Below are 19,186 nucleotides of genomic sequence, written 5' to 3' on the forward strand. Positions count from 1 at the left end.
CCTTTACCTGTACTCCACTAAGAAAATCAGAAAATACAAACATTATGAAGAAAATTATAAAACTATATCGACAAACTTTTTAAAAAACATGGTTGGTTAGGCATGGTAGTACATGCCCACAGTCCCTGCTTCTCAAGAAGCTGAGGTGGGAGGATCACTAGAGTGCTTAAATTTGACACTAAGCTTAGGCAACACAATGGTTTGGAAGATTTAATATTGTAATGATGTTTATTCTCCCACAATAACCTACTGGTGTACACAATTCTAAAAGATATTCTCATGGAACTGAACATAATGGATTCAATATTTTCACAGATCAAAGGGTCAAGACTAGCTAAACCAGCACCAAGCAGAACAGAAGGGTACCCACCTTGCCCAAAACCAAGAGAATTGAAAACCTAGATCCCTCATGATGAATGCTTGATGCTGAACAGAAAGCTCAGGAACACAACATACAATATGGGTGGTAGGATTTAGTTCAAAGTTGACAATAATGGTAATGGAATAGACAGAGTCTGCCTCTGGTCTAAATAGTTTTATTAGAGGCTTTGCTTTAGTGATCTTAGAAAACTAGATGCCCTGAGTATTCTGAAGAACTCGGTGCTAGCCATTCTGGGAAGACACTGCAGTCCTTCCCTCCTGAGGGAATAGCCAGCCAGAGACTAGACATTGCAGTGCTGGCCAGCAGGAAAACTGGAGAGACCTAGAGGAAGCTTCCAGGGTTTGGAAATTGCAACCCTGAATTTGGACCCCTACCTCACTCTACACATAAACAGTCAGTTCCAAGGCAATTTTAATGACCTAAATATAAAAATGAAAATATTAGGAGAACTTACAGCAAAATATTTCTATGACCTCCACAGAAAGTCATCTTAAATAAGGAATAAGAAGTCTGTACTATAAAGGAGAAAGTGACAGCTGTGACCACTTCAGAATAAATATATTCTGTCCATCAGGGGACACCATAAAAAGAATGGGGAAAAAACAAACAAGTCATAATCCAGAAAGAAGACAGTCACAATTTGTAAGAGTGATGAAGAGTTACTGCCTGGAATATAAAAAATTCCCTCAAACAAGTAAAAAAAGGCAAAGAACCCAGTGGAAAACGAACAGGACCCCCAGTAAACCCCCAGTAACACACACACACACACACACACAAACACACACACACAAAACAGACAGAAGACTGGGTGCTTCGCAGAAGAGGAAGCCTATGTGGCCAACGTGTAAATCAAAATGTGTTCACCCTCAACAATTAGCAAGTTTCAATACAATTTATCTTTTCTATGTTCACCCAACTGGTAAAAACAGAAACAATTTCTAGCAGCACTCAGTGTTGGTGAGGAAGAGGGCATCTGAAACACTTGTGCCATCTGAAACAGTGCAACTGTAGAACCTACCAATGTCCCCCTGCACAGAAGGTACTGAGAGGGTACAGGCATGTCAAGGCCTCACACATGGTGGGAAGAAAGAAGTCACCCAGGTGCCATGTGACTACGGACAGATGTACAGAAGACTGGGTGAAATAAGGCCTTGCAGAAGCCCACTGCTGGGTGGTCCCAGGTCACCCAGAGACCGCCAGACCAACGGTGTATGCACTCCAAACATGTGTAGGGATCTACCAAGAACACAGTAAGAAGTTCCAGATTCCTTGCACCAACCATGTAGGGAGGAAGAGGGTGCCAAGGAAGGCATGTAAGGACCCTGGGACACTCTTCATGGTGGTAGATATATGGTCATTCATCGTGTCATGGTTCTTTAAATTCTACTTTTGTCATAACTATAGTTTTAGATTTACTTAATATTTAATTACAAAAAAGAGTTAGTTCCTAGACATATCTAAACAAGAAATGGTCCTGCCCCTGAGAGAAGGCTGGAGCTAGCACCCCCAAAACTGCCCACTCACTGAGTCTTCATGGTCAAGACCCTGGAAGCTTCCTCTAGGTCTCTCCAGTTTTCCTGCTGGCCAACACTGCAATGTCTAGTCTCTGGCTGGCTATTCCCTCAGGAGGGAAGGACTGCAGTGTCTTCCCAGAATGGCTAGCACCGAGTTCTTCAGAATACTCAGGGCATCTAGTTTTCTAAGATCACTAAAGCAAAGCCTCTAATAAAACTATTTAGACCAGAGGCAGGTGCTCTTGAGGCCTCGGGGAACTACCAACAATCCTTTGTACTGAGAGCATGCTGCCATCTATTCATGTTGTGATTTGGCCCTTTTGGCAGTGTGCTCTCCAAAAATGGCCTTTGTTCCTGGTTATTTTTCAGCTTTTATCGCCAACACTGATGGGATCACCAAATTTCCAGCAGAAAACTGACCCTGCATCCCAGTCCACCTTCCTGTATGGTTCAGCAGAGCTACAGATGAGCCATGCCTCAGCTGAGCACCTAACTGAGTGACCCACAGGCAGGATGACAGTGGGATGCTGGAGGTGGGCCCACCTTGTTGAAGACCCAGACCTCGCCATTCACTGTGGGCCTGGGCACCCCATGGCCATTGTAGTGGAAAAGGACACGTTCCTCCTTGGCATTCCGGCGCAGTGACGTGCAGAGTTTCTTGACTTCATCCACAGTGGGGTCCAGGCTCTGCTTATACCGTGCCTGTGGTGGGAGAAGAAATGAGATGCTTGTCATGGACTCGAAACAGCTAGAAGGCATCCTCCTCCTGTGCTCCAAGTCTGCAGTTAGCAGCTGGTCCTGCACATGTGACCCCAAGCTCCTTCATCTAGGGAAGTGAACAAGAGCTAACTCACAGGGCCGTGCTGACAGCCTGCTCCTCACTCAATCAACACATATTCACTGTGAACCATGACAAAGACCAAAGGCCTGCCACATGGCATCCTGGGTCAAATGCTGCTGCCATGCTGATACCAGGTATTTCACAGAAGTAGGAAATCTTTCTGGACACATTTCTGGAACATGGGATAGAGACAACTGCTCAAATGGGACCTGTAGTGCACACAGCAGCAGTGGCAGAGTTACGAAGGAAATTCCTGCCCTCATCTGCTCAAAACCCTCTCTACCCATGCCTGGACCTTCACTGATCATAGTGCAGGAGTCACCAAATTACCAGGACCTGAAATTAACACACAAAACTCAGAAATCGTTATATATACAAATAATAAACAGAGGGCATTGTGGAAAAGGAAACCACACTAATAAAGTAACAAAATGATTAAATATGTAAGAATAAGCTTAAGAACAAATGTACAAAATATAGTGAGAACTTGTCAACACTCTCCTGGAAAACACAGAATACCTGAACAAACAGAACCGTGTTCCTGCCTAGGAAGGATATTCAACATTCTGAAGATGCCAGCCCTCCCCTGGGTCAGTCACACATTCCATTAAGTCCCAGCCAGTTTCCCAATGAACTATTCTATAGAATTAGACAAGCAGCTACTGAAGCCTACATTGGGGGCCGGGAGGGCCACACAAGAATATCCAGAAAAACAGAGAAAAAGAAAGCCTATGGGGGACAACCTCTATTCAGGGCCTCTAATTAAGATGGGAGGGGGACTATGCACCAGGGAGCTGAAACAGAGTCTGGAGTCAGAGCCTTGCACTCAACTTGGGTTCTCATGAGTAGCATGTACATTACAAGAGTAGCATAATATTCTGCGTGCTGATTTTGTGAAAGGTTGTGCTACTTTGCAGACAGGAATCAGGAGCAGACCAAGGACGCCAAAGAAAGTAAGGAGGATGAGGGTCTCTACTTCATATTCATTTCTCCTTGTTTGGTTACAAAAAACTTCTAATGATAAACCTCCAATGAAGAAGAGTGGAAGGGATGAATATTAAAGCACTAGGTTATACCAGGAAATCAATAAAAATGTTTCAAACTGATAAATCGATACTATACAACACAAACATATTCTTCAAAAATACAGCATATCAGAAAAGAAACTGTGGAAAGGGTTCACCTACATATCAGCATTACGCTCTATTCCAGAAGACAGTGTGTATATTCACAACTTTGACGAACTGTTTAAACTTTATTTTTAAAAAGAGATAAAACAAATAAAGCTCTCGCCATGATATTGCTTGAGAGAAAATGCAGCAAGGGTTTGGGAGCCTAAGTGGCTGCAAGTGACCACTTGGGCCCACCGCAGACCTCACAGAACAGCTGAGCACCAGGCCCGACTCAGCAAGTGCTGAGACAGAGGCAGAAGTATCTGGGAGACTGAGGCAAAAGTATCATAAATTCAAGCCCAGCCAGGGCAACTTAGTGGCTTTGAGAGACCCTATTTCCAACAACAAATAAAAAGGGGCTGAAGATATACCTTAGTGTGGAGGCTGTGGGCTCAATCCTCAGTACTATAAAAACAAAAAAACAAAACAAAACAAAACAAAATCTCAAAAAGCAACCAAACCAAAATGAGATGTGCTATAGGTATAAAATATACCCTGAAGTTTGAAGGTTTTCAAAATTAGTTATTTTTTCTTGGACTGGGAGTGTAGCTCTGGGGTGGAATACTTGCCTAGCATGTTCAAGACCCTGGGTTCAATCCCTAGCACCACAAAAATAAAAAACTCTTAAATTCTTAAAGTGTGTACATAAGTTTTACATATTGATTTGATAATACTGTGAATACACTGGGTTAAAGAAAATGTGTTTTTAAATTTTATGTAAAGAGAAAAAATGACAGAGGCACCCTGATTCATCACTGATGCACTGTTTATTTTTGCTCTGGGCAAGACAGCAAAGAGGCTGAGTCTTAATGCTCTAAACACTTGGATTTTGCTTAATCCCCTAAACTAAGACAAGAGTAGTTGATAAGTGAAAACACATTTCTGAGAGCAATGAAGGAAACATTTTATTCAGATGTCATGACCTTGGCTGTGTGCCCTCCAAACTGATATTCACAGAAATCACTACATTCTGAAATTAGAAAATAAATTAAAAATAGAGATGGCTAGACTTTATCTTCAAATGAGAGCCACAAGAAACCATTCAATGGTGGAGAATGCTTCAAATCTACACAGCAGCAAGCACTTCCTCTTGCCAGTACTTCCCCCACCTCCAACAAAAACCTTGAACATGCAGAGAACCCAGTTAAACCATTCTTGGCCAAATACCTCAGCCTATTGTAATATGACCCACATAAAGCCAGAGCTTGGAGTTTTCTCTGAATTACAGTTGTTATTATGGGTAAACTAGGCAGCAAACCACATCAGATTATGGCAGATATTTTGTGCTAGACCTTATGTAAATCAAAATAAATATCTATACACGTTCTTTTTAAGATGCATCCAAGCTGAACAGATACAAATAAGGAGAAGTATTCAAAGAACATTTCAGCACAAGAAGCGAGAGCCCCAGGGCAGAAGGGCCCAGGGCTGCTCCTGAAGACTCCCAAGAGGAACAGGTGGTAGGCTGCTGGCAAATACCCTACCTGTTTCCACTTGCAGGACTATTTTCAGGTGGCTCCTGCAGGGACAGCAAAGACCAAGATGTATGACTCAAAAACTACTTTCAATAGATCCTAAAAAAAGTTCTTAATTTGTTATTTATTTTCCCGGGGAAACAAAAAACAAAAATGAAATAAAACAAAAACTGAAAGAATTTTTATTTCCTACCAAGAAAACTAGTAGGGAAATCATATGAAGAGAGGAACTGCAACTGAATGAATTCAGTAGTTCTCAAGCTGTCTCTGGCCACCCTTGCAGAGCAGGCCCTGGTAGTCAGCTTTCCACAGTGGGCTGACTCCAGCTGTTTGGGGCAGCATGTATGACTGAGGTGGTACTGCTGAAGATGCCTTGCACACTCTCCCAGCTGTTCACACCTGTGGGATGAACAAATGGCCAGGCAAGAATGCCTCTCAACTAACAGCAAATAAATCTACCAGAAAGAAGTGCTGGAAGGGAACTTCCTTCCCAAGCACTAGATGGCACTTGGGGCTGGAAGCCAAGTGCCAGAGCATGGGCCCTTTCTCCCTTTCCCCCAGTCCTGGGATGACTAGAGCAGGAGTTGGGGGAAGGTTCCAGAGAATGTAACTTCTGTTCAGCAAGCACAGTGGACCACAGTGACAGAAACATGCCTTCTCTCCAGCTGCTTCTCTAGCCACTGGGGGTTTTATCAGACAATATGAAGAAAACAGCAAATAAATCTTTGTGCATAGGTTTATTCCCCACACATGCAGGCTTTCTGAAATTTCCTGCTGTGTGTGATAGTAGAAAGTATAGAAGCCATCACTGTTAACTATCATGGCCTCTTGGGAGTAAGTACTACCTTCATTACTACCTACCTTACAATCACTACCACAGCAGTGCTCATTGACTCATGCACATTCCATGACAATATCTTAGGGAGCTCAAGTGCTGTAGCCTCACATATAGAAGCCAGAGAAGATACTGGGACCGAATGTTCATCGCTCATGGAGGAAGCAGGTCACCTCAGTGCACAATTCTTATGAATATCACGTGATTCCAGTATTCCAACCCAGCCTCTCCTCGTGCACATTAACATTCACTGTCTGTAAACACAAGACACATTTTTTTCTGAGTCAGAAAACTTCTGAAATGACATGCTACAAACATGAGTAGAAAAGAACATGTGCAGAACTTGCCAGATAGAAAGGCAGTAAGAAAGGGAGGGTACTAAAAAAACCCAAGTCTTTAGGAGTCTCCCAACTTCCTGTAACCATCCTGCAACTTGCAATCCCCCATGTAAGGTGGAAAAGAGAAGCCACTCAAAGATGAGACACCCAAACTGAGAACAAGCCATACTGCTAATCAGCACATCTGTCTTCCCAGAGCACTGGCACATCTGCTCTGCAGTGTCAGGGTTTACTTGTGGGTCCACAAATTACTGGGTGACTTTCAAGTGGAAACATCAAGGGCTCCTTGCTCACTGTCTATATCTCACTTATTACTTTACTGCTATTGCAGTTTTTCTCGATTCTGCTCTCCTCCGCACAGCTACTGAACTAGAATTTGTGAAGTCACAGCTCCACTGAAAAAAAAAATCATTCATTGTCCCCTGAGATTACACCTAACTAGGAGTGTTGTTCTTCCAAACCATACATAAGGCCACAGCTGAAATCACTCAGAAACACCAACAAAATTAGGGATTTGTTATTTCTGACCTTGGCTCCAGCTAGGTCTTGTCTTATGGGGCTCCAAAAAAAAAAAATGATTCAGCCTCATTTTCTTACCTATTTCACCGAGAGGACACATTAATAGACCAGCATGAAAGGAACTCCGGATATTAATAATATGCCTCCTGGGGTTTGACAGGAATTAATTACTATTTTAAGGGCTTTGAAATGAGAAACACTAAATTAAATGTCACCATGCCATGGTAAGGTTTTGTTTCAAAACGAGAATGCCTGGATAATGGCTCCGTGGCGTGAAAGACAGGAGTGGCAGAAGAAGTATCTAGTCATTTGGAGGATTTACGGCCATTTTCACTGGGCATACAAAATGACAAAGCAAGTCTCTAAAATACTGCCTATTGTGTTAGCTGCTCCTGAAAAGCCAAATCTTGAGACGCAATAAAATACACGCATGGGAATTGTGGAGCCTACAGTAGAGGAAGAGAATTTTTAAAAAATGAATAACTGAAGAAGACACAAACAAAGCCCTCTCTGAGTTTAATGAAGGAAAGGCAGCTCTGAGTCCATTTCTGCTCAGGGACAGTGTCCTGATGGTCTCCCACTCCTGCCACACCTGGCAACCTTAGACACTAATGAAGTTTAGGAAGTATGCCTGCAATCAGATTTACAATCTGTGTGTACACACAGCTTCACTACTCTTCAGTTCCTCCTCACACAAAGACAACCTCCAGGGACTGGAGAGCTATGTGGAGCAGGGCTCTACAACTTGTGGAATAGGTGGCACTGTGAGCCTCCCCAAACTCCAGTGACACTGTCAGTGTCTCTGAAGGACAGCCAGGACCACTCTGGGAAGGAGGAGTTCAAGGCTCTGCTGTATGGGGCCTCTCTGGACACAAGCCCAAGGTGAGAAGAGCCTGAGCAGCAGTGGAAGTACAGCTCTAGTGTCCCACTCAACTAGGAACATGGGAACAGATGGTTTCTAGCCGCCTTCCTATCTCCCTACAGAAAAGTAACATGTCAAATTCCAATTCAAGGAGCTGAAATACTGTATGAGGCACTGGTGCATTCTGTTTTTTGGCTGGAAGATCAGTGCATGGGCATAGCACCCCACATGGAGCACACACACCCCAGTGTTAAGGATAGCAGTGCATGAGTCACTGGGAACAGCAATGCTGTGTGTTCTTTGCTCTTGCCTCACCATTCTTCATGCTGCTTCAACACAGCACTGCCATATTCAGCCTGTTGCTGTTAGTCAGGACCTTTGTGACTAAGCAAAAGGGGAGTCTGTGGTTTCCCAGGTGAGAGGTCACCAGGTTGGCCATGGTTCAGTACCCCCATCAGGCACTGGGATGTAGCTCAGTGGTAGAGTGCTTGCCTAGCATGCACAAGACCCTGCATTTAATCCCCAGTACCACAGAAAAGAAAAAAGATATCCCATCACACTACCTTTGCTGGGCTCTCCTGGCTCTCAAACACCTTGACTGCTGCCCTTTATCTCTCTGTCCATGCTCCTCTTTCATGCCTCACACATGGCTGTCACTCAGCCTTGGTCTTCTTGTGCTGCATGCCTCTCCTATGTGCATCTTCAGGAGCAAGTCTTCGGGAGCTGAATCTCCTGCCACGCCCTGGACTAGCTATTTGAACCAGAACTCAGGAACCTCAGGCTTTCCTTTGCTCCCCCTCTTTCCTGCCTCCTTCAGCCAATGGGTCCCCAGGACATGTCCCTCAAACATAGGTGTACCATCGCTGTCTTCATCAGAGCCAACCATCCTATCTTCAGGCCTATGGACTAAGCTACCTCCCAGGCCCTGCCATTCTCTCAGACACCACTAACTGGACCACATGCTTTCTAAAAACAAACCCAGCAATAGCCACATCCTCCAGGATGAACTGCCATCCCCAAAAATGGCCTCTAGGTGCCCCAACATGTGACACCAACATCAGCCCAGTATCCTCTCCACAATCCCAAATACCCTGTGCTCTGGTGATTTGGCATCTCTGCACAGTAGCTCCTCTAGGGGTTAGCCCTAGTCTTTACCAGGACTGGACATGGCTGGTATTTTCCTCTCCACAGACCCTTTCCATCTATACACAAGGGTCAGCCCCACAGTCTTCTCACACAGACAGCCTAGCCCTCCAAGACCACAGCCCTCAACAAAGACCCCTCACTCAAGCTCTCTTGATTCCATCTCTGGATACAGACATTACCCAAAAACAGTGAGTGGGATGAACCAGCATCCAAACTATATTTACTTTATTAACAACTGTTTGCCTTTAATTAACTAAAAGATCCCCATGCTACCTGTATAGCTTTGTCCTAACACGGACCTCAGGGTTAAGTTTCTATCAGGAAGATGTAAGGCCAATGTTATGCAACTCATATTCTATGTCCCACCACTTGCATATTTTACTTTCTCCTTAAATGTTTCCATGGTAAGATGCTGTTCTGTGTGATTTTCTCCTGATATTACCATTATAAAACTAGTTTCCTTCCCTAAGCCCTTATTAAAAAACAAAACAGAACAAAATCTATCACTTATCTTATATGTTTAAATAGAACCCGTGAGTCTCTGTAATGTGAAAAGGAAGCCTGCACACCAGTCTGTGTGCTGCCTTGAGAATCATCCTGTCCTAAAGGGACTTGTGGCCATAAGGCCACTGTGCCAGCTCTGAGTCACACAGAAAGAACCAGGCAGCTCCATCTGAATAAAACTGGCATCTTTTGCAGACCTGTCCCAGAAAGATGGCTCCTAGATAAACTAAAACCAGTTCAATAAACAAAATAGCCAGACCTAGTCTAGGCAGAGTGGACACAGCATCCTTGGCTATGCAGTGTCCCAGGGAACAACTGGCCCATCTCCCCTCATTTTGTGCCCCTCCTGGCCTGCCATTTCTGCAGTCTGAGTTCTCAGTCTGAACTTCAGCCACTCTGAGTGGACAAGGCAAGGTTAACTGGCTTCTCAGAAATAAAGAATATGGCCTTCAGAGGTCTACATTATGGAGGCCACAACCTACTTTTCAACTGGTGCCAGCACTGCCGCCATTATTCTGGAATATCAGGTGCGCCAAGTATGTGAAGCCCACGTGTACCATGGTATTTCACCTTAAATGCCTCCTTGGGAGGAACCAGCTCCACAGTGACTGCAGGTGTTCCCTTACACTCCCTCTGTGTGCATATGATGGCTCCGTCTCCAGGTTCCCCAGGCCTGCAGTTTCCACCATGCCCCTCATGGTAGAGGTGAGCTAAAGAATAAGGCAGATGTGTGCACAGGGGAGCAGCTCCAGTGTCAGGACTCACCAGCCATCTGACTTAGAATGTCACAGAAAGCTTAATTTTTTCCCCCTTGTGACAAATAAACTAGCACGATCCTGCCTATTCGTGAAGGTAGCAGGTGAGAACCATGGCAAAGTACTCTCTAGGCAGACGGCCAGCAGCATCCCTAGCTTGTAAAATGAGCCAGCTGCTGTTCTGAGCACTCACTTACTATGCAGTCACCTTTCCCTTACCACCACCACACTGCTATCACTTCTGCATTACAGACAGGAAGCTGAAGCACAGAGGGAGGAAGGAACCCCACAAGTTCATGCAGCTGGCACATGGCAAGGTTCATTTCAAAGCCAAACAGGCTTACTGTTTATTGCTTACCACACTTATGCTACTAATGGAAGCATCTTCCTATGTGTGCAAACTGGGGACAAACAAAAGCAACAGACTAGAAGAGCTATTTATCAGTCTTTAGGGCCCATCTCGCTCCCCTACAGCTGGCCCCTTTGCTCTGTGTCTCTGGCTCAGCACTGAAGACACCCAGTATCTGCCAGAACCCTGAGGGACCAACACTCAGAGGCCAGAAACTGCCTGGAGGGCCACACAGCTCTGATGGAGATGGTAGATCCCAACAACCTGCATCTTTCACTGCTACCAACCTGGCCCAAGCACACTGCCTTGGAAAAAAACATGCCTTCCTCATGTGGATGCTGAGACACTGCCAGCATGGTTGACAGCTTATGGTGATGGTGACCTGAAACACTGGATATCTACTAACCTTCCAGGCAGGGAAAAGAACAAAATACCAGGAACCCAAAAGGCTGCAGGGGGGGCAGGGTACAGGCACCCACTTACAGGACACATGTGTTCAGACCCACAACCTTTCCCTATGCCACTGCCACGACTCACAGAGACCGGAGGCCAGGGATTTAGCTCAGTGGTACACTGCCTGCTTGGAAAGTGTGAGGTTCTGAGTTCCATTCCCAGTACCCTGCACCTCCCCCGACAAAAGACAGCTCTCGTTTAGCTAGATTACACATTACCATGTACCATGTGAGCAACTGCAAGTTTGCAGAGGACCTGCCATTTACAACAGGAACAAAATGATAATCGCTAGCACAAGGCCTCATTGTGTGGGAAATGGGTATTTGTTAAATAAGGCCCACACAGCTGCACTGCCACCTGAGAACAAGCTTCAAAGAGTCACTCAAAGAAATCTGCATGTCAAAGAAGCTTATGAGAAAAAGGTGCCTACCTTCCACCTTTTGCCAGATGGATGCATTCTGAATAAAGTACATAAGGGAACAACAGCAGCCAAGAGGAAAGCCAAAATTTTAGGACCTGTCATCATTTGGTCTGTAGCTGCCAACTCAAATTGTCAACCCTCATGAAAGCACTCTTGATCACAATTTATGTGCCTTTCAAAAAAATTTCTAATTTCTTATTAGATTTCTATTTGAGCTCATAATGAACCCCTGTCAGGGGCAAACCTAAGAAGACCATCAGAAAGCTGGACCTGACTCAGTGCAACAAGCTACTGGCTCAGGCCACAGCTCCAAGGACCTCAGAGAACTCTCCAGATGTACCCTAGCCTCTGCATTTGGTATTCCAGGGATCCATGGTCTGGGCTGTGCTTATCAGTTCTGCTGCATGTTCTCTGGAACGATAGCTGGGGTCATCTCACTGGCCTTGGAGACATGCCAAGAGTACCATATGAATCTCCACTGTGAGTAAAGAGAACATGCACCTAGACACGCAGGGACACATGGGACTTGCATCATGAACTTACAGGTAAGAAATGACAACAAGGACACTGCAGGGAGCACAAGGTCAAGGTAATGCCTCATATTTGAACACATATCTCTCTGGAAAGAGCAGTTTTACATGAAAATTGTAAAACTGTTGTCTCTCCTTAATGTACTATTCAGTAACAACTCCTCCTCCTTTAATTTGCAAAACATACAGACGAAAACTAGCACAGTCAGTTTATGACTCAAAATCCAAAACCAGATGATATAGCTCCTAGATAGAGCTAATGAACTGCTTAAGAGGCTCCTGTGGCCTGTTCAGACCTACTCAGAATTCCCTGAGCTGGCACACAAATGCTGTCCTCTGCTGGGACAGTTCTCCTTAGGGGCCTTACAGTGTCTGCAGACAGGCCTGGCTGTCAGTAGGACGGGAGGATCCTACTGCCATCTGATGAGTAAAGGCTGGGGGACCTGCTAAGCAACCTATAACTATCCCTACAACATGGAGAGGTATGGTTACCACCACAACAAAGTATTGGGTCAAAATGGCAATAGTGCTGAGTTTGATAAATCACTATGGAAGAATGAATGGACTTTTGATTCTAATGAGGATACAGGGATTCTAATCTGATACCACAGAAAAAAAGCAGAAAAATGTGAATTATACTATTATTCATTTAAGAAAGAAAGAAACAAGTATAACCATGTGTGTGCATAGATATGCCCAGATTTATTTTTTATTTATATATGCACATGGTATTAAAGTGTTTAAATGGTTATCTACAGAAGGAAGGAGGAAGCAGCTGGAAAGGATGGGAAGAGCAGTCAGACTTCTGTGGAGATATCTTGTTTGGAGTCAGAAAATATTTTATATAACTACAAAGCAAAATTAAATTTTAAAAAGCAATCCTTGAAGGCAGAGGGGGAGAGAGGAATAAAAAAGGTAATTAAGATGTGTTATATACAGGTACTAACTCCCCACAAGGAATGTAGGCATTATGTTCTACAAACATGTACTAATTTTTAAAAAGTAACCCTTAAGAATCATAAGCAAAATGAAACAAATGAACACAACTATGCATCCAAGTGGATACTTAACAAAAACAAAACAAAACAAAACAACAAATAAAAACTCTTTGGGGGACCTTAAAGCAGAGGAATGTGCCCTGATTCTGAGCCGGTGTTGAGGGAGGTTGCTCAGGAGCAGCTCTCAGTGATTGTAGTGGGAGGGCCAGTGCTTCTTTCCCAAACTGCTGAGAACAGTGCAGGGCAGAAAAATGAGCACCAAATGGTAGTGTCCATGAAGAATGTGAGCCATCAGCATGGGAGGAGGAAGATAAAGTTGTAAGTCCCATAAGATCAGGGAAAAGGCCTGCTGTCCTGAACCTTGAGTCAGCAAGAGCTCATAACAGATTTTATCTTCTAAACACATAAAATGAGAAAGGCTGAGTGAGAGTAATGTGTACCCCTGGGGACCAGATCAAGCTCTCTAAATGCCATTTCCCACTAAAGGAAACTGGGAGTCCTCGGAGATTTGGCTGATTTCAAGCCTGGGGCAGGACAGGTACAAGATGAACACAGAACATCCTCACTTGTCAGGTTGGATACAAATAAGCAATCAAACACTCCCAGCCCTCTATCAAAAAGACTCAGAAGCCAGCACCACAAGGCTCACATTTGCCAATGGCAAAACACCATGAGCATTAATGACTGACAAACAAAGTAGGTTTCTGCACATTAAAGAGGGCAGGCAAATAGCTCCCCCCGACACACACACCTTACTGGTTACCTCTTGAGAAAATCACTCATTAGTTTAAAATTGTAAATAAAGGATAGTAAGTACTAATTCTAGCTTTCCTATCTGAAGTGCACCTCAAGTGATTCATAACTGATGAGAAGTGTCTTTCTACAGAGATAACCCAGTTAGCAAACAAGGAGGAATGACAGAGTCATAATCACACCACCATTCTGTGCTCTCACGAATGCATCCTGGTGATGCTCATCAATAGCTACTTGCAGCTGGGCATGGTAGCACACACCTCTAGTACCAGCACTCAGGAAGCTGAGGCAGGAGGATCACCATGAGTTTGAGGCCAGCCTGAATTATATAGTAAGACCCTGTCTTAAAAAACCAAAAACCAAACCAAAACAAAACAGCTGCTCACATCACAAGAAGACACCCAGGTGTTCTGTGCATGGGAAGGAGGCACACAACACCAGTTCTGAAATATGCCCCACTTTCCCAGAATCCATCTAGATAGACATACGGCTCTTGGCAGAAGTGGGGGACTAATTTTTAAATTAAGTCTATGGGTTAAAAGAGCAGATAACTAAATCGCAATGCATTCACCTTACCTGAACCCTGATTCAAATAAATTCCGTGTGTGTGTGTGTGTGTGTGTGTGTGTGTGTGTGTGTGTGTGAAACCACACCTATACTTAACCTTAGAAATATATGGAAATAATTACAGATTAAATTATACAATGTCTAGAATCTGCTTCAAAATAAGTCTGAGGAGTAAGTGGGAGAGGGATGGGTGAGAATGGATGAAGTTAGTGACAACTGAAGACAGGCAATAGGTATACAATGAGATTTCCCATAATAAAGGATTTTAAAACAAATTAAGCCACACAACAAATAAAGAAGCAAATGAGCAGACAGCATTTCGAAAGAAATTCTCCTATAATGCTTTTATATAAAGCTCAGTGGTAAATGCAAAACATGCTGCTTTAATTGAAATTTATGAATCCTTTTTCCAAGGTATACCAAACATTTTAAGGCGTCTAGACAGGTAAAAATCTTAAATGTGTTTTCAGCAGAGGTACATGTATCAATAATCCAGACAACTAACATATCTGAGAAAATGTTTTATAAACACACACTGATACTCATGTACCTCAGATACTTCTCTGCACCACTTCCCAGGAAAGTATAACAATGGTGTAAGGTAGAATCATCAGTTACCAACTAGGAAACATCTTTGGTCTTCATTGCAAAGCAGCAAGCACAGGTGTTCCCATACCTCCCAGTGGACATGTAGCAGCCCTGAGATCCTGGTGCTGGCAGTATGGTACTTCCCCACAATGGGTGATCCCTGGAGCTTACAAGCATTTCTGGCCACACTGTCCCCTACAACGGCCCTGCTCACACCAGGCTGAGACCACAGTGGCTCATGGAAGCCAAGATGAGGAACAGGTGGTCCTAACCCCCTGCTCTAAGAAGGACTTTTCCATGTGACATTTCGTGGCCCCTGAAAGAAATAAAGCATTTATCACAGATTCAGAGAAGCGCATGCAACCTCTCTAAGAAGAGAGCTGTGAACAGGGACATAAACGTGACTATGCTTACCTGCTGACCAGCCTCTCTGGCTCTCTCAGACGGAAGAGTACTTACTGACCTCGTAAGGTCATTCTGTCATGCTGAAAATACTCCAAACACGTGGAATTGTACTTTAGAAATGCTGCAAATGTCACTCTTATGCTAAGTCACATCCAAAATCCAAAATGTCATTTTTAGTACCTAATTATCCTGCAATCCGCCAGAATTACAAAGAGTCAGCTGCAGTTTGGCAGAAGAGGTCACTAAAGAACTGCTCCTACCCTCACTTTGGGCAGACCCACTGGAGGACACAGCCTGTGCTGGCCGAGGACCCTGCACAGGGTCAATTCTTGCCACTTCCCTACCAGCTCCCTACACAGCTACCAGTCTCAAAAATAGGATAGCAAAAGTAACATGGAAAAGAGGGAATCTGCTGACTTCCTGAGCACCGCCTTCCCAACCAGAGCAGCTCAAGAGATGCTTAACATTCCCTGCCCACTGAGAGTCATGGGAGCCAAGCTGCAAGGCTTCTAAAACAGGGTTCTCCCCAACAAAATAAGGATGACTGTTCATCCTGCTTTTCCCTTAGAGCATAACTGTCAGGAGGTGACATTTGGACCCATAGCAGCCATATTGTCATCATTAGAGAAAAGAAAATAGAGGAACTCATCCAGAACCCTGTCAATACCAACCATTTAAATAACCAGTCCTATAACCATTTCCTTTGGACTTCATGATAAGCCTTTCAAATTGCTGATCCTGAGACAAATAAGGTAATGGTTAAAAGTATAAAATTTGGAGCCAGACAAAACCCTAGCCCACAACATTTTGTGATCCTGGCAAATTTGTACCTCCATTTCTTCATCTGTAAAATGAGAGGCAGGGGAGAATGTCTTATAGTTTTTTAAGATTTAATGATTTAATATACAAGAAGTACTTCAAGTAGTGGCTATACATGGCAAGCCCTGGCCAGTAAGTACTGATGAGCATGACTGGCAGGCACATGACTCCTTGTCAGTAAGAGCATCACATCAGCAGCTTCTTTCTTCCCTACACAGGTTCTTAGCCTCCTTGTGTGTTCTTCCTGTAGTCCTGACCTGTGTTAAGTCACTGCCTTGTGTTTCCAAGTCATCTGCCCTGTGTGCGAGCAGAATTAACTCCAACAGCCAGCTCTGCTCTTTCCTCTAAATATGGACATCCTCCTGACTTCCTGATTTCTTTGCTTTTCTTATGGCACTAGAGACACAGACTCACACATTCCAAAGGGTCACTTCATTTACACATGGGGAAAAATGAACATATGAATGAATGCTACTGACTGTATGTCAGTAAAACCCAAACAAATCTGTAATTCTCCATAAAATTAACATTTTCAAATATGCAAGCTGTGTAGAGCTGAAAATATATCAAGGAATGAGAATACAATGAACGCTAACTTTGTACTTACTGAGCCTTTATACTTGAAGAACTGGGCACTGGGCTTCAGTGTGAGACTGGCAGTTGGGTGCTGGTGAATGTGAGTCCCAAGTGAGGGCAGCAGGGCATAAGTTGTCATAGCACCAGAGACAGGCCAGACCCAGACCAGGATACCAGCTGTGTGAAAAAGAGATGGCCCAAACATCCAGTCCCAGGAATTGCCACAACTGGCTCTCACCTTCACTTTTCGCCACCTGTTAAAATTTGAGCACTACGAGGCAGAGTTCTCCTTCATTCTGGGAAGGGATGCTCTCAAACAAGTGACAATCACGGTCAACACAAACCAGAGGGACCCTCTTGGTGTTCTTTGCTCTAAACCAACAGTAGTTTAGTGGCTATGCTGTGGCACCCAGATAGACTCAACATACCTACCACCTCCACAGAGTTACAGGATAGGCTACTTAAATGGTTGTTATTGTTGGGATTCTGGGTGAGTTCCTCTATTTTCTTGATGCTACTCTAATGATGACAAGATGAATGCATACAACAGCACTAGGCCTGGGGAGAACAGGGGTGGCAGGAGATGCCCACCACAGTGACAGCCTTCCCTGAAACAGAAAACAGGCCATGCACAAAGGAACACAGCTCAGCCATTGTTAGGTAGTACAGAGAGGTGCTCAGTTAAGTAGCTGTTTTGTGTAATGAGTTTGCTCCATGCGGATCACAGCTTGAGAGAATATTCTACAGGGAGGGAGTGGTGGGAAGAGAAAACAAGTCCAAACAGGCCCTACAGTGACAGTGGCTATCTGAATGAAGCCTGGCCTGTGAGTATCCAAGATGTGAGAGGACATCAGGCAGAGACCAGCCAGAGACACTGCCCTTGTGGGGTTGGCTGCCTAGCCTCTGCCTGAAGAATCAGAGCTGGCCCTGGGGAGAAATAGACCAAGGGGAGCATGGCTTATGGAGATGCAATTGGGCCATGGAGGCACAGATAAGCAGATTTTACTCTGGTTACTGAATTGAAAGAACAAAGGAGCTGGCCATCAGCTCTAACTAGAATTGACAGGTTCAATAAGCCGTGTGATTTTAGCCCTTACAGCCCCTGCTTTTAAGGCTTTTTGTTACAATAAATTTCACTCAAGATTTAAAGTAAATTACATTTAAGGATCCAAAGTAGAAAAGCCTAAGTCCAGACTGTAGCAGCTTAGGAGGCATATGACTAGGTCAAGGGACCTAACCGCTTATCCTCTCACAAATCTGATTCCGTAAAAGCTGACCAAACACCAATTCATATTTAGTAGAGTGCTCAAGACACGTGGCCTCATTAGGCATGGGTCTTTCTTCCCAATCTTCCCAGGAAGTACACTTTCCAAAAGACAGATCCACTGCAAAGAAATCAGAATTATGCAATAAGAAGTGGTTTGGGAAGGAATAACAATGAGCAGAGCTCTTACTTTCTTCATTTCACGGCCCAGAAACACAGCTCCATCATATAAGGGTGAACCACATTGGCAACAGATGTGCTGAAGTCTCAGCTGCCTAATCCACAAACTGAGACTAGCTCACGCTGTGGGCATTAGGTCAGTATCGTAGGGCAGAGTGCTGAGTCCCACTCCAGGCCGCAAGTGGCACTCAGTGACATCATTGTGGTAAGCCACCCATGACCTACAGACAGTTCTTTATCTCTAACACAAATTGTCTCAGAAATACACAGTACACCTTGGATATGGTGGCATGAAGGGGTACACAGGTTCAAATCCTTTGAGGAAATGCACAGTCATCCCAAAGATATTCATGTCCCTCTGGGCATAGCATGACCCTGTGATGTGGACTCCTAATGCTCTTCAAGAGTCCATCAATTTATCTTATGCTTACTTCCAGAAGGGACTCCACAGTCAGGGACAGTTGGAGAGAGCAGGGTGTATCACTCATGAGTTTAGAAGTCACAGAAAAAAATTATTCAGAGACAAATGGCCAAAAGACAAGATCAGACAACTCACAACAAAAAATACAGAAGTGGCCCTTAACTGTATCAAAAAACATACTCAATTTCACTTGTAATAAAAAGAACACAAGTTAAAAGCACACTAAGAGAACATTTCTCACTAACACGTCTACTACATGCACACACACACTTGCAGGGACACTTGGACAGGGGGCTCTTAAGTGTGGTCACACAGAATATAAAATGGCACACAATCCTTATCATGGGAGGGGAATTAATAATCAAAAAACTACATTTGCATTTTATCCCATGATACCACAAATTTACTTTGACATACCCTGAACAATACAAACCACACTCAAATAAGGCTATTCAATATAGTATTATTTGTAATTACAAAATATATACAAACAATTGTAATGCTATTTACAGAAGATCA

The 19,186-nt window shown here is 44.0% G+C and overlaps 1 protein-coding gene across 2 annotated transcripts in view; it reads right to left on the reverse strand.

Moving 5' to 3' along the window:
* Rptor (regulatory associated protein of MTOR, complex 1) overlaps nucleotides 1–19,186 on the reverse strand; it is a 392,354-nt gene that overhangs the window by 238,987 nt on the left and 134,181 nt on the right. For both annotated transcript variants that reach the window (XM_005407318.2, XM_005407317.2), the window contains exon 4: nucleotides 2,440–2,598. In XM_005407318.2, the coding sequence (XP_005407375.1) occupies nucleotides 2,440–2,598 (159 nt within the window). The remainder of the gene's footprint in view (nucleotides 1–2,439; nucleotides 2,599–19,186) is intronic.

The sequence above is a fragment of the Chinchilla lanigera genome, unplaced genomic scaffold (genome assembly GCF_000276665.1).
Source record: "Chinchilla lanigera isolate Chin_1 unplaced genomic scaffold, ChiLan1.0 scaffold00105, whole genome shotgun sequence".
Classification (NCBI taxonomy): domain Eukaryota; kingdom Metazoa; phylum Chordata; class Mammalia; order Rodentia; family Chinchillidae; genus Chinchilla; species Chinchilla lanigera.